Raw genomic sequence first — 13,644 nt, forward strand, 5'->3', positions numbered from 1 at the left:
GCAGTTTTAGTCCTTTTACCAGGTTGCAGGTAGGATCAATGACGATTACAGGAGAAATCACATTTATAGACCATCTTTTTGCATCTGTGTTTTTATTTGGTACCATAGATAGTGGACATTACATTTACCTTACTTAGAGGAGCTTCAAAACATTGAACTATCATTTTTGGGAGTTGTAAAGTGATTATGATTTTCATGAAATGGATACCATGTTAAATTTGGAAAAATCAAATTCAAGGTAGAAAAATTGAGGAAAACTTCCAACTAGTTTGGAAAAGAGCACAAACAATTATGGAAGATCAAAAGAGTTGTTAGTAAGATTGGGATAGCTCAAAAGATCCATTCCTATTACAACGCTCCAACATTTTGAAAATTAAACTAGATCCTATCAAACCTAAGAGTTAAGTTGGATGATGGATTTCTCATAAGATAAACACTTGTTAACATTCTTACTTTTGAATTAAATTTCAAATGATTGAGTTGAGCTATATAAATAATTAGTTTGTCATTATGAAGAGCAAGATTCAAATCCTCAAAATGATGTCTAATGTAAACCTATAAATGACTCTTAAAATTATAATTTTAAAACTAGATAAAAACTATTTTACAATAATTAAATAATTAAAGACTAAAATATCATATTAAATACAAAACTTTAAAATAAATATTAAACTTATATAAAAAACATTTTTAAATAAATAATAAAAAGTGTTTATGCAAAAGAGGGATGTCAAAAGACATTTCAATTTAACCCTCTCTAATAGCTTTTGAATAAACAAATAAATCCTTTTTATTGGATTGGGTAAGATTACAAGCAAAGCACCAAAATTTCAAGTTTTTGTGAAAGTTTGTTCCATTAATTTCATCTCACTTTCGTACCTTCGAAGAAATTTCTAGACGCGTCTATTCTAACTCCAAAAAGACAGTACGGATTGACTAACACACATGTTAGTACCGCCTTTTACACCGTTGATTTTGTAGTTAACAGTTGCAATTGACTAACCTGTCACTAACATGCTGTACGAAAGGTCTGTTTTGGAGCTAGAATAGCCGCGGCCTCGTGGTGTAGCAGAATTTGTGCCAAGGATAATAATCTAATAGTGAAAAGCTTTAAACAGAATCGAGTACGATCACGATGTGAAGGGTGATGCTGACTCGTACTATTCCACGTCAGTGAATAGATATACAACTCACATTTTACTTTAATTTAAGTTGTCAAGACTTTTTCGTGCTTGTCGAAGGGTTGTAGCTCAAATTGTTGGGTACAATTGGTGAGGATGATGGTTAGAGATATATAAGAAAGGACCTAGTAGTTATGGGCAATGGCTACGCAGCGGACAAAATGGCCCGCCCATGCCATGCCTTCTCCATTCCCCTCATGCCATCATGGAATCTGTCACATCTGCCAATTCCGTCCTGCTCACTATAGCTTATAATTAATAGATTTTAATATAAAAAATAAATAAGTAAATTTAAAATATAAAATAATTAAATGATTTTAACATAAGAAATAATTATATGGTGTTTGATATATATTGCCATCGAAATCAATAGTAAGTATCAAATTAGTTATTTGTTACGTTATTTGCTAGGTTAAAATCACACAGTTAAAATCACTCGCTTAGTTATTTGTTAGGTTAAAATCATAAATAAGTAAATTTAAAATAAAAAATAATTAAATGATTTTAACATAAGAAATAATTATATGATGTTTGATAAGTATCAAATTAGTTATTTGTTACGTTATTTGTTAGGTTGAAATCACTTAGTTAAAATCACTCACTTAGTTATTTGTTAGGTTAAAATCATAAATAAGTAAATTTAAAATATAAAATAATTAAATGATATATTTTGCCATGGAAATCAATAGTAAGTATCAAATTAGTTATTTGTTACATTATTTGTTAGGTTAAAATCACTTAGTTAAAATCACTCACTTAGTTATCGTTAGGTTAAAATCATAAATAAGTAAATTTAAAATAAAAAATAATTCAATGATTTTAACATAAGAAATAATTAAAATCACTCAGTTAGTTATCTGTTAGGTTAAAATCACTTACTTATTTGTTAGGTTAAAATCACTTAGTTATTTGTTATGTTAAAATCATTTAATTATGGTGTTTGATATATATTGCCATCCAAATCAATAGTAAGTATCAAATTAGTTATTTGTTACGTTATTTGTTAGGTTAAAATCACTTAATTAAAATCACTCACTTAGTTATTTGTTAGGTTAAAATCACTTAGTTATTTCTTAGGTTAAAATCATATAGTTATTTCTTATGTTAAAATCATTTAATTATTTTTTATTTTAAAATTAGGTATTTATTTTTTATATTAAAATTATATTTTCTAAATAAATATAAATTAAAATAATTAATTGATTTTAATATAAGAAATAAATAAGTAATTTTAAAATAAAAAATAATTAAATGATTTTAACATAAGAAATAACTATACAATTTTAACCTAACCTAATAAATAAGTAATTTTAAAATAAAAAATAATTAAATAATTTTAAAATAAAAAATAATTAAATAATTTTAACATAAGAAATAACGATACGATTTTAACCTAACCTAATAAATAAGTAATTTTAAAATAAAAAATAATTAAATTATTTTAACATAAGAAATAACTATACTTATATTTGTAAAATCACTTATTATTTGTTAGGTTAAAATCATATAGTTGTTTTTTATGTTAAAATCATTTAATTATTTTTTATTTTAAAATTACGCATTTATTTCTTATATTAAAATTATATTTTCTAAATATATTTACTTTTTAAATTAAAATAACTATTTAAAATCACTATTTAAAATTTACATATAATATCTATCTTACAATTAATTATACATTGTAATATATTTTCTATTAAAATAAATTAAAAATTTCAACATATAAATTATTATAAAAAAATTAAATATATAATTTATTATTTATAATATTAATTATTTTACTCATTATAACTTTTAAAAAATAAAAACATAATAAATGAAAAAAACGTAAAGTTGCAGCAGGATGGAACTGGCGAATGTGACGGATCGCAGGACGGATGTAACTGGTGGATGTAACGGATTGTACGGGCCTCGAAATGATTGGCCTGATGGCATAGGGGCATGGAGAAGGCATGGCATGGGCGGGCCATTTTGTCCGCTGCATAGCCATTTCCGTAGTTATGCACCCTAACTTGTGCTTCTCAAAATCATAGGTAGAAATTTCAAATCACTATGAATTTGAAATTTCAGAATGATTTGAAATTTCAAATTCAAATCAAATTTCAAATCACTCTGAAATTATAAGTAGTTAAGTGATATACTGACCCTATACTGACTTGTTTCCATCAAGAACTTTTCATCGTGATTTCCGTGGTGTAGCGCAACTTTCGATAAGGACAATAATGACTTGTTTCCATCAAGAACTTTTCATCGCGATTTCCGTGGTGTAGCGCAACTTTCGGTAAGGACAATAATATAATAGTGAAATAGAGTACGATGTGAACGATGAGGAGTGAATGTCTCAGACGACTCACATGCAAGTTAGTCCTACTTACTTTAATTATCGTGTGCTCCACGTCAGAAATCTGAGAAGAAGTGGACAAATCAAGTCCCATCAACGCACAAGCTCAAATGATACGTCTGCAATGTATACAGCTGTAGACAGCTAGACGCATTTGTATTTAGTCGCGTGTGGGCCCGCTTGATTGCGACTCGTCACTGATCACCCCTTTCATGGCAGATTTTAGTGTGGCAGCTTTGAAATTTATGGTGAGCATTGAAATCTTATAGGTACATGGCCACAGATTTTTTCTGATGTGACTTGACCAAGTTTTCACGCATCGCTCGCCTGTAACAGCGGGCGGCGATTTTTACACTCTTTCCGAGCAGCTTGAGCCCTTTTGCGACATTTCTATTGAACACCAACACGGCCTTAAGCGACTGAGGATTTTTTGGGTTGACTGGCTTTCCCTTGGTTTCTGCAGTGTTTGAATAAAATTGCAGATGACTGTTATCTAATTTAATTAATTATGATTTTTTTTTGTATATTGAACAAAATAATAGTAAAAGAGTTGCTCAAAACAGTGGATGGTACTATATAAGAGACAAACCATAATACTACACAAGAAGCATTTGACGACAAGCATAGTGTAGCCACATGGAAATATCGTGCAACCATAGGGAAACATAAAGGCATATTGCAAATCCCATCGCACTGTAAGCAACACCCATTCCAAATGTAGGCCATAGACCTAAGAAGGTCTAGGTATTAGGGTACGTTGTATTAGTAAGTATTTAGGCACAATAACGAAGAAAACAATGACCTACAACTAGAATAGTGAAATTTGTAATCTACAAAGGCGGAATGGTAGTCTTCCATTAGCATGATTATCTTAGGGTACAAAAGCTTGAAAAGATCATAACCAGGACCTATGTCATGACAAAAATGTCAAGAGATTATAGTCCCAAATCAAGAAATAGAGGTATACAAACATAAACCACAGTGATCATCTCATTCAAAGAGCAGTGATGTAGAACTTAATGCAATCACAAAGATAAGACACATTGATCTCTTGCATAGTCCTGAGCCAAAGAGAAAATACCATAGAAAATGCAGTCACTATACCATTTTAGCAGTCAAAAGCTGCCAAAGTAGTCATGCACAAAGTGGAAGGTATATATTAATAGAGAAATACATAGTAGTCTTAGTAGAAATGATCTTATCACATTCAAAGCAAAGATTAGCATAGAGGAGACAGTAAAAAGAAGCATTCAATAGCTACAACCATTAGAGTTCTACAAAAAGATAGATGATAAAGTGGTCACATGACAAAAGAGTATTATGAAAGGCATGACATCAATAAATGCATACAAAACAATAGTCACAAGGTCATTAACAGCAGCTATGAGTCCAAAACTCATCTAAGAGTAGTCACTCCTTCAAAGAGTATGATCACATCATGAAAAGGTACTTAGAATAGTGATTTTTATTCACTACCAAAAGGGGGATGACTGTGATAAGAAAGAGAAGTCCTTCTAAAGTGATGAGACAGTCCCAAGTAAAGAGAGCTACAAGATTTGAAGACCTCTTCAAAGAGGCAAAGGGCTTGTAACAAGGCCACATCGCAGAGGCATAATACATGTCAAAACCTAGGGCACAAATCAATAGTGACAACCTACAGATTTATAGTCAGAGACAAGAATGTGATCAGACCTTGCCATGATACAATCAAAGAGAAAAGTCCGATTCTTATAACTATCTTGTTGTGACAATTAACAATGAAATTTTTTTTACAGCAAATCGTAGAAGTCATTTTTGATAAGCAATCCATATTCAAAACAAATATTTATGCAACATCATGAGAATATACAGATGAGTCAAGACTCAAAAAAGCAAATTAGGACAAAAGTATCCATGCAATCAAAGGAGCATGTTGGCAATATTAAGATTAGTATTAGGGAATCATGTTCAAGTCTCATTCTCTGAATATCTTATGCCTAAAAGAAAGAGATAGGTGAGCTATAAGCTGATCCATGCATTCATCCTTAATAAATTCCAATCAACGCAAATAATTGTAGAAACAATTCAAGGATGAGTTAGAAAATGCAATAGGTGGACCTTTTTAAGTCCGACATCAATTTGGCTTAAGATAAGGGATTTTTGGGGAGTTCATAGTAGTTGAGTATCAGTTCAAGGCTCCACATAGGTAGAATACTAGTTGAGGGGGATTTTCCAGTAGTTCAACCTCAATTGAAAGAGGTTTGGACCCCTTTCTTGCATGCCTTTTCTTCAAATTTGACCAAAGGAGATAAGTTCATGCAAGATGGAGGATATAATCATGCAAGTTAAAGAAGATTTCAATGCAAATAAATTAGTTGGAGCTGAGTTGTAAAAGGCAGAAGCAGTTCATTTTCCAACTCATCTTTTAGTCGATATAAAGGCTTCTTTACTATATAATTCCTTCTTCTTTTATTTCTAAGTTAGTTATTTTCTTTCTCTCAGCTTGCATTGTAGCTTTTGCAAATCTCTTTCAGGCTATAGAAGCAATGTAACTCGATATTTTTTAATTCTAAAAGTAGTTGTAATAGAAATTCATTTCAAATTCAATAAAGAAGCAAAATTCTTTCTCAGATATTTTTTATTTTCATTATTGTTATGAGAGATTTGATATGTTTTTTGTGGTTTCTATTGAAGAAACCTCTAAATATGTCTCATTTATGTAGTGATAGGGTTAGGGATTTCATGTAAATGTAGGTTACGAATTGTGTTAGATTGCTGAAAGTAATTTGAAGTTGTGAAACTCATTGTTTCATTCACACAAATTCTAAAACAAGAGGCCTTCTTGTGAAATATTTATATATTTCTTGATTTTTCTAAGTTATGATCATAAAAGCCTCTTTCATTGAGTCTGATTGTGAGTTTAGGATAGTGAATATAATTAGAACATTTGGTGCATCACCTCCTCTTAAGATAGGTTTCATTTCAAGTAGCCTTTCTATCCTTTTTCCCATCAAAAATCAGTTTTTAGGAGGTTCATCAAGGAGAACCAGCTTGCTCTGGAGATTCACCTCCAATTTGAGCAACCCACAGGCTTGAAGGTGTTTCCATGTTTCATAGGATTGTCGACCTTCCATCTTAATAATACAGTGCAATCCTTAATGACAATAGAACCTTTGTCTCATTCTATGTTCACCTTATCCTTAGCCTACTCACCTTGTCTTGGGTAGATAATGACACATGAGGCTCCATTGTCTTGCACCTAGGGAACCCTTGTCCCCAATAATTTGGACCAAATTTGAACATGTTGGTGCCTATTTCCTGTTAGTTGGTTTTGGATCACGATATCTCAATTTGACCATTGGAGGTCGGCCTAATTGGGGAAATACCTTGAGAACCCTATATAAGAGAATTCTTTGAATTCATTTTGATATCCACATATATCTACATCTTTCATCATCAATCATTCCGGTCTACAAGCATTTATTGAGCATCAAGGTGACACTTCATCCCACCATATCCTTGAAGCTTTCTTCAAGACCTACACATCATGTAGCATCAAATTACATCAATCATCATGCAAGCATGTGTTTATGATTAGGTCATTCATGTCTTGTCATGTCATGTTATTGCATTAAAACTTGTGATCACATTCAAAGAACATTGCATCATCAACCTTCAATCATCTACAATAGATTTTTGAAGTTATATGTTTTGAAGCTATAATTATAGATTCAGGTAGTATAGACTAAGATGATTAGATCCAAGTTTTGTGGGCACAAAAAGTGGAGGTTAGGGTCACTCTCCACACCTATTTTGACAATTTTTTGGTGAAATAGATTTTGAGCATCATTTTAATTCTATTTTTTTTTTTTGTATCTATATTCTAATGACAATATCATTCAGAGCATCATTGTGTTGCATTTTTAGTCCCAGATTCTAGTCACAGATTGTACTCATCCTCCCCATTCTAGATCTGTGCATACAACTGCATATCATATTTGAAACTACTAGTTCACATTAATTTATGTTAATTTTTCATCTTTTGCCCTAGATCCATTCACTTTATATTTATACAGTATCTAATTCAACTCAAACAAAGAGGAGTAGAATCAAATAAACATTTAGCCCCTTTCACACAATTTAGGTTGAATCTATTAATTCCATTCCTCCTTAATGTAACACCCTTTGTGCAATAGGAATTATTCCTAGTTTGTATGCATAAGCTAGTGAACCCTATTTCACATCATTACATCAATTGAAAGTTAGTCTATCATTTTTCAGTCTAATCATCCTTTCTATGTAATGGTCCAATATAATTAAGAGAATAAGAGGGATGGATGTGATACAAATCGTACATTTGACTCATTAAATTAACAATATAATATTAATAGGGACATGTGCTTGACAAAAATGTAGAATTGGAGCTATCAAGTCAAAAGATTCATACGTGTAACAAATGTTTAAGGAGGCTCACAATTGGTGATACAAACTTACCTTTCATCCACTCTTGCATATGCATACCTTTTTATACTTCTTGTAATTAGGTCTAGTAGGGTTATTTTTTATTAGCATTGAAGTATTGTAATCAAAGTTTTCTTATATTTTCTTCATTTTTTATTTAATTGCTCTATTAGAGAAGGCCTTAAGAGTCACATTCTTGGGTTTCTGTAAGGCTTAGAGTAGAAGTGGATTTCCCCCATCCTATCTCTTGACCCACAATTATCCTCTCCTCATTGATAACATTTTTCTTTTAGACTAAAGAATATTGTCATCCTTTGCTTCAACTTGAGCAATAGTTATAAGATAAGAGGATGTGCTATTCTTGAATTGATACAATCAACCTAAAATTATACATAAGATGGCATTAAATAGCTAAATCTAAGTAAAAATTATAAACAAATAGAATGATCCAGATATTAAACATATATAACTGATAAATTACAAAGTTGTATTGGATGCTATAGCCATAATCAACATATAAATTTAATACAATGAAGCTAAAACATTGTAAAACATCTATATACATGTACAATACATTGTCAACAATTTCAATGATATATACAAAATAGTACTAGTGAATATGTTATTAGTATAAAAATCAAAATCAAGCAACAAGGAACATACATCTATAAACATTATATAATAAAATGCAAAATCGAAACTTGATTATAAATACAAATAAACTGAAATTAAATCTCCATTATTTAGCAACTCTCAAACTAAAATTAATTACTTACTCTCAAACTATAATTAATTACTTACTCTCAAACTAAAATTAATTACTTATACACTAATTACTATATAAAAATTATCCATTTAAAATAAATCCAAAAAACAATTTTTTTTTTTTTTTTCAAATATACAACATCCATCATCACAATTAACAATTGGAATATGTGAAAAAACCTAACAAACTATTTACAATCCAAATATGTTAATGAAATGCCCTTATCCTCACATTACGTTATCTCTATGCAATTCAGAAGACGCAGATATAATTTATAACTAATTTAACGAATGGTTATTTTCCTTGATTTTATCGGCAAGCCCATTAGGTGATTTATATAATGTATTAAAGGTTTAGGGCAAACATGATACATACATGTTCATTAAACATGTGATACAGTAATTGACAACCAAATAGGTTTCAGTAGATTATTCTTATTTGATTAATTGAACAAATATATAATAAAAATGAAGTCTGACGTCATATTTTAGACACTTTTGCCCTCCAGGTAGGTTAAAAGGTTCAATAATTGAGATCTCTAATCAAAACAGGATTCCCCGTCTCTTTGTTTCTACAGCAACCGAATGGTTAACTGCAGTTTTCGTTTTCTTGTTGGTAATCCTGTCATCAATTTGTGGCATTCTCTTATATCTAATTCTGTTAAACATGGCAGATCCCAAATGCTAGAAGGTAATTCTTTTAACCTATAGCAAGCGGACAAGTTGAAATATTTCAGTGACCTAAGCTTTCCCACGCTACAGGGCAAGGTACTCAATTTCTTGCAACTACTTAAATCTAAATCTGTCAAAGTAAAAAGCTGCCCAAAGGCAAGTGGCAATTCCCTCAGTTCTTGACAGTTACACCTCAGCTCCGCTAAAGAGCTAAGTTCCCCAAAGCGAGAAGGCAATTCTTCCAGATCATCTGACTGTAGGCTCAACTTCTTTAACCCATGCAGTTGCTCAAAGCTAGAAGGCAATTTCTTGAGTTCCAGACAGTTACACCTCAGCTCTGCTAAAGAGCTAAGTTCCCCAAAGCTAGAAGGCAATTCTTTAAGATTATCTGACCCCAGACTCAACTTCTGTAACTGACACAGTTTTCCAAATCTCGGAGGCAAGGCTTCTAAATTCCAGCAGCTTTCCAAATTTAAAACCTCCAATGACCTTAATTCCCCAAAGCTTGAAGGAAGTTCTTTTAATTTAATACACTCTGCTAGGTTCAAATGTTTTAGAGAACTCAGGTCTCCAAAAGTTGAGGGCAATTGTTCCAATTGCGTGCAACTTGTTAAGATCAACTCTTCTAAACAACGTAATTGCCCAAACGATTTTGGCAAATTCTTCAAAGAACTGCCACCGCACATGCTCAATTTACATAATAAACGCAGTTCACACACCTGCTCAGACAGCTCCTGCATCTGATCCCATTCATCTAATATCAAAACCTTGAGGGCAGTTAGGTGATCAAGCTGTCCGGGTAATCTCTGGAGACTTTTCAATTCTTTTAAATCCAATTCTTCCAAGGAAGAATTTTTCCTGACGCTGCCGGGCCTGGACTCCTCTGAATTTGCAAATATCTGAGACTCTGCAGTGACTTTCATCAACCGCAGCCTCTTGGGTAACTGTATTGATATCGTAATTCCATTGTAAGGATTTTTTTCCATATATATAAACAAACAATTAAACAAGCGTTTCAACAGTTCTCTTATAGTACCATTCTTGACCATTAAAGTGAGAAAGAAACTTAAATGAAATGAGGAAGGCCTTGCCTGATAGAAATTCACACCATCCTTAAGAACAGGGCCATGGAACACTGCCAACCGCTCAAAGCACTCTGAATTCACTGGCCATAACGCAGAGATGTCGCCGCGCAGGCGGAAAAATCTGAGTTCTTCGAATCTCGGTGTCTTTTGACTTGATCTTGATACAGTTATCTGGCTCTCCAAGTCGAGTACCCTCAACGATTTTTCCATTGAAAGAATATGCTCCCCATCAAGTACGCACCCAGATTCAGACTCCTCTCTGGTAAGCCGGACTCCTTTAATTTGATCGATCCTCTGCAATGACATTATTTATTTTATCAATTCTAGTACTAAACATTACATTTTGACCCTGTACGAGTACATAAATTAAAAAACGTACCTGATTGCCTTGCGCAAGTTCACGCCAGGATCGCAGTTTCATAATTCTATTGGATTTAGACATACTCAGCCCTATTGCTCGTATGATATCATGAACAATCACCTTGCCTTTGTCGGACATCTTCAAAAAAGCAGCCTCTTCCAGATGTGTGACCTCCTCGGCTCCAACAATGTATTCCACATGGCGTCGACACCAGTTAGCAAAGAAGCAGCATATATCCAAAAATGCTTCTTGCGTAGACGGCTCGAGCTGGTCATATACGCAAGTAAATAGGCGGTCGCTCAGATTTTGTGTTCTGACCTCCTCTCCCCTCTTCAAAGCTTCAATTATTTGCGTACATCTGTCGACCATGTAGTTCTGCTTGCGCAAACAAGCACCGACAATTTCTAAGACTAATGGAATTCCATCACAAATCTGCAGGATTTGTTCAATATTGTCTCCGCCTCTGCTATTATCAGGATTGGAGCCTCGGAATAGGAGATTGATCGCCTCTTCCATGCGTAGAGTAGTCACATGATGCTGACGACGTTCAAGGCCGGCGTCTATGAGCATATCCGTGACACCCAGATTTCGAGCTGTGAGCACTATTCTGCTCCGCTTCGGAAGGCCTTCTAATCTTTTTGGGAAAAGCTCTTGCAAGTCTTCTGCGCGAAGAGCGTTGTCAATAAACAGAAATATTGGCTTGTTTCCTTGGGCTTGGAAAGCTTTGGCTAGATGATCCTGACCTTCTGCACTATTTGTCAATGTTACTTTCCTGTCATAAGTATATTTTGGGAAGGCTTCCTTCAATATTTGCTGCTGCATGCATTTTATGTCATTCTTGGTGAGATGTTCATCCATTTTAACTCTCGAATAGTTGTAATCTGTGAGATGTAAGTCTGCAACAACAGCAGTAGCAAGCGTGGTCTTTCCTATGCCCCCAACTCCACAGATGACTACAGCCATTGACGACTTATTTCGTGTTTCCATGTCCAGCAGCTTCGTTACATCTTCCTTCTGCTTTTCGATTCCAACTGCCAGTCAACCCACAGAAGACTATTACGCTAACAACAACATATCTAAATGGTGATGCAAATATGACATGTGAATACAGTTGAAAAGTTTGGAAGTGGAGGGTCTTTATATATCTACCTGCATAATCTGGATAAATGGGCTTCTGTGAAGGGAGGTCACGAGACTGATGCTGTTCTATTGTTATTACTTCTCCTAATGTAAGATCTTCATACAGATGACTTAATTTCGATTGTAGAGCTGCCAAGCTTTCGGAGTTCACAGACGCCTTTAAAAACCTGCAATACGGACAATTTCAATGACAATAACTATGCATAAATAACAATAACACTAACAGAATTCACATTAAATTCAAATATTTAACCATTGTTGGCATTTTACCTGAAAAGTCCTCCTGATTTTAATTGAGAAGCGCACATCATGGATCCTTCAACAATAGTTATAATAGCTTCATTCAATTTCTTTTCTTCTTGTGGCATATCATACTTCAACTTTCTTATATGCCCAGCAAGATTACTCGTTTGTTTAAGGAGTTCCACGCATCCACTGCGGTTTTCAGAGATTTGATCAATCTGGTCAAGCAGGAAAGCTACAACAGATAAACCTGCAACTACCCAATGCACGTTCCCCATTTTTTGCAATATTTGTGATACAGCTTTTCTGTTTCCTTCGTCTCCCTGTACGTACAACTACCGTTAGTTCCAACTCCAAATAATTTCAAACTAGTATTAACTAATGTTGAATACAAATTGAAAATAAAATTACCAAATTCTTCTGCAGTTGATCAATTTGTTCATTCACAAATTTAAGAAATTGAGAGCCACTGTGCAGAAAGGAACTCCATAGTGATTTTGTACTGTCTGAATCGGAAAGAATTTCTGATTTGCTTCTCTTTAATGTCTTATCCTCTTTCGACTGCATTTAGAGAAAGGATGACATCAACTAGAATCCAAGAATAAATTACATTTCATAAGATTTCTATACTTACCTTGTTTGGAAGAGTCTCCAACAGCTTGTCGATGACATCGATCAAATTATCAACGTCGTCTACATTATTGATTTTTTCAAAGCGCTTGATACAGTCTTCCACCTTGAGCGACGAAGGCGGAGGTGGCGGTGGCGGTGGCGGTGGCGGCGGAGGAGGTGGCGGAGGAGGTGGCGGTGGCGGCGGAGGAGGTGGCGGAGGAGGTGGCGGAGGCGGCAGTGAGGACGCGTGATTGGCTGGCGAAGATTTAAAGCAGGACAAAATGCAGCGCATTGTTAGGTAAATGCAAGCGAGATGAGATGATGTCTCCCAAGTTCACATTGAGTGCTTTATAGGCTACCTATCTCATGATATTGGTGCTTAGATACATATTTTGCTTTGTTTGCAGACTAAGTTATTCTTCATCGCTTTTGTTTCATAATTCAGTACACTTTAAAAGCTGTCAAAATAACAATCGATGAGCCCTTGCCTTCCGTAAATTCGTGGAGCTTTTTGAGCTGTAAAAGCGTAACGAATTAAATCAAAGTGTGTGAGCAAAATTTATATTTTTCCTAATTTGGTTAGAGTTGATAGAGAGCAATAGGAAGAGGGAGGGAAATAGAGAAGCATCTTCATCATTACAAATCTTTTATGATAAAATTATGAGAAGAATATAAATTCATTGAGTTAAAATAATAATTATTAAAATTTTTAGAATAAATATAATATATATTTTTTTAAATATATAATAAATCATTTATAAATATAATGATATAATTAGAAAAATCTAATAAGTTTAGAAGATT

At 33.4% G+C, this 13,644-nt stretch overlaps 1 protein-coding gene across 1 annotated transcript; it reads right to left on the bottom strand.

The window, feature by feature from the left end:
• Positions 1 to 9,130: 9,130 nt before the first annotated feature.
• Positions 9,131 to 13,345, bottom strand: LOC131051924 (disease resistance protein RPV1-like). The gene is made up of 7 exons (XM_059209046.1): positions 12,863 to 13,345; positions 12,640 to 12,789; positions 12,256 to 12,551; positions 11,995 to 12,152; positions 10,864 to 11,876; positions 10,491 to 10,778; positions 9,131 to 10,343 (listed from the first exon to the last, which is right to left on the bottom strand). Exons 1-7 carry the CDS (start codon positions 13,130 to 13,132, stop codon positions 9,300 to 9,302), a joined length of 3,219 nt encoding a protein of 1,072 aa, XP_059065029.1. The 5' UTR covers positions 13,133 to 13,345; the 3' UTR covers positions 9,131 to 9,299.
• Between the last annotated feature and the right edge of the window lie 299 nt (positions 13,346 to 13,644).

Source organism: Cryptomeria japonica, chromosome 7, assembly GCF_030272615.1.
Source record: "Cryptomeria japonica chromosome 7, Sugi_1.0, whole genome shotgun sequence".
Classification (NCBI taxonomy): domain Eukaryota; kingdom Viridiplantae; phylum Streptophyta; class Pinopsida; order Cupressales; family Cupressaceae; genus Cryptomeria; species Cryptomeria japonica.

Coding starts and splice junctions, on each gene's coding strand:
- LOC131051924 (XM_059209046.1), bottom strand. CDS start 13,132: ATGCGCTGCATTTTGTCCTGCTTTAAATCTTCGCCAGCCAATCACGCG. Junction 11,877..11,994: donor CATTTATCCAGATTATGCAG/GTAGATATATAA, acceptor GTTGACTGGCAG/TTGGAATCGAAAAGCAGAAG. Junction 10,779..10,863: donor AACTTGCGCAAGGCAATCAG/GTACGTTTTTTA, acceptor ATGTCATTGCAG/AGGATCGATCAAATTAAAGG.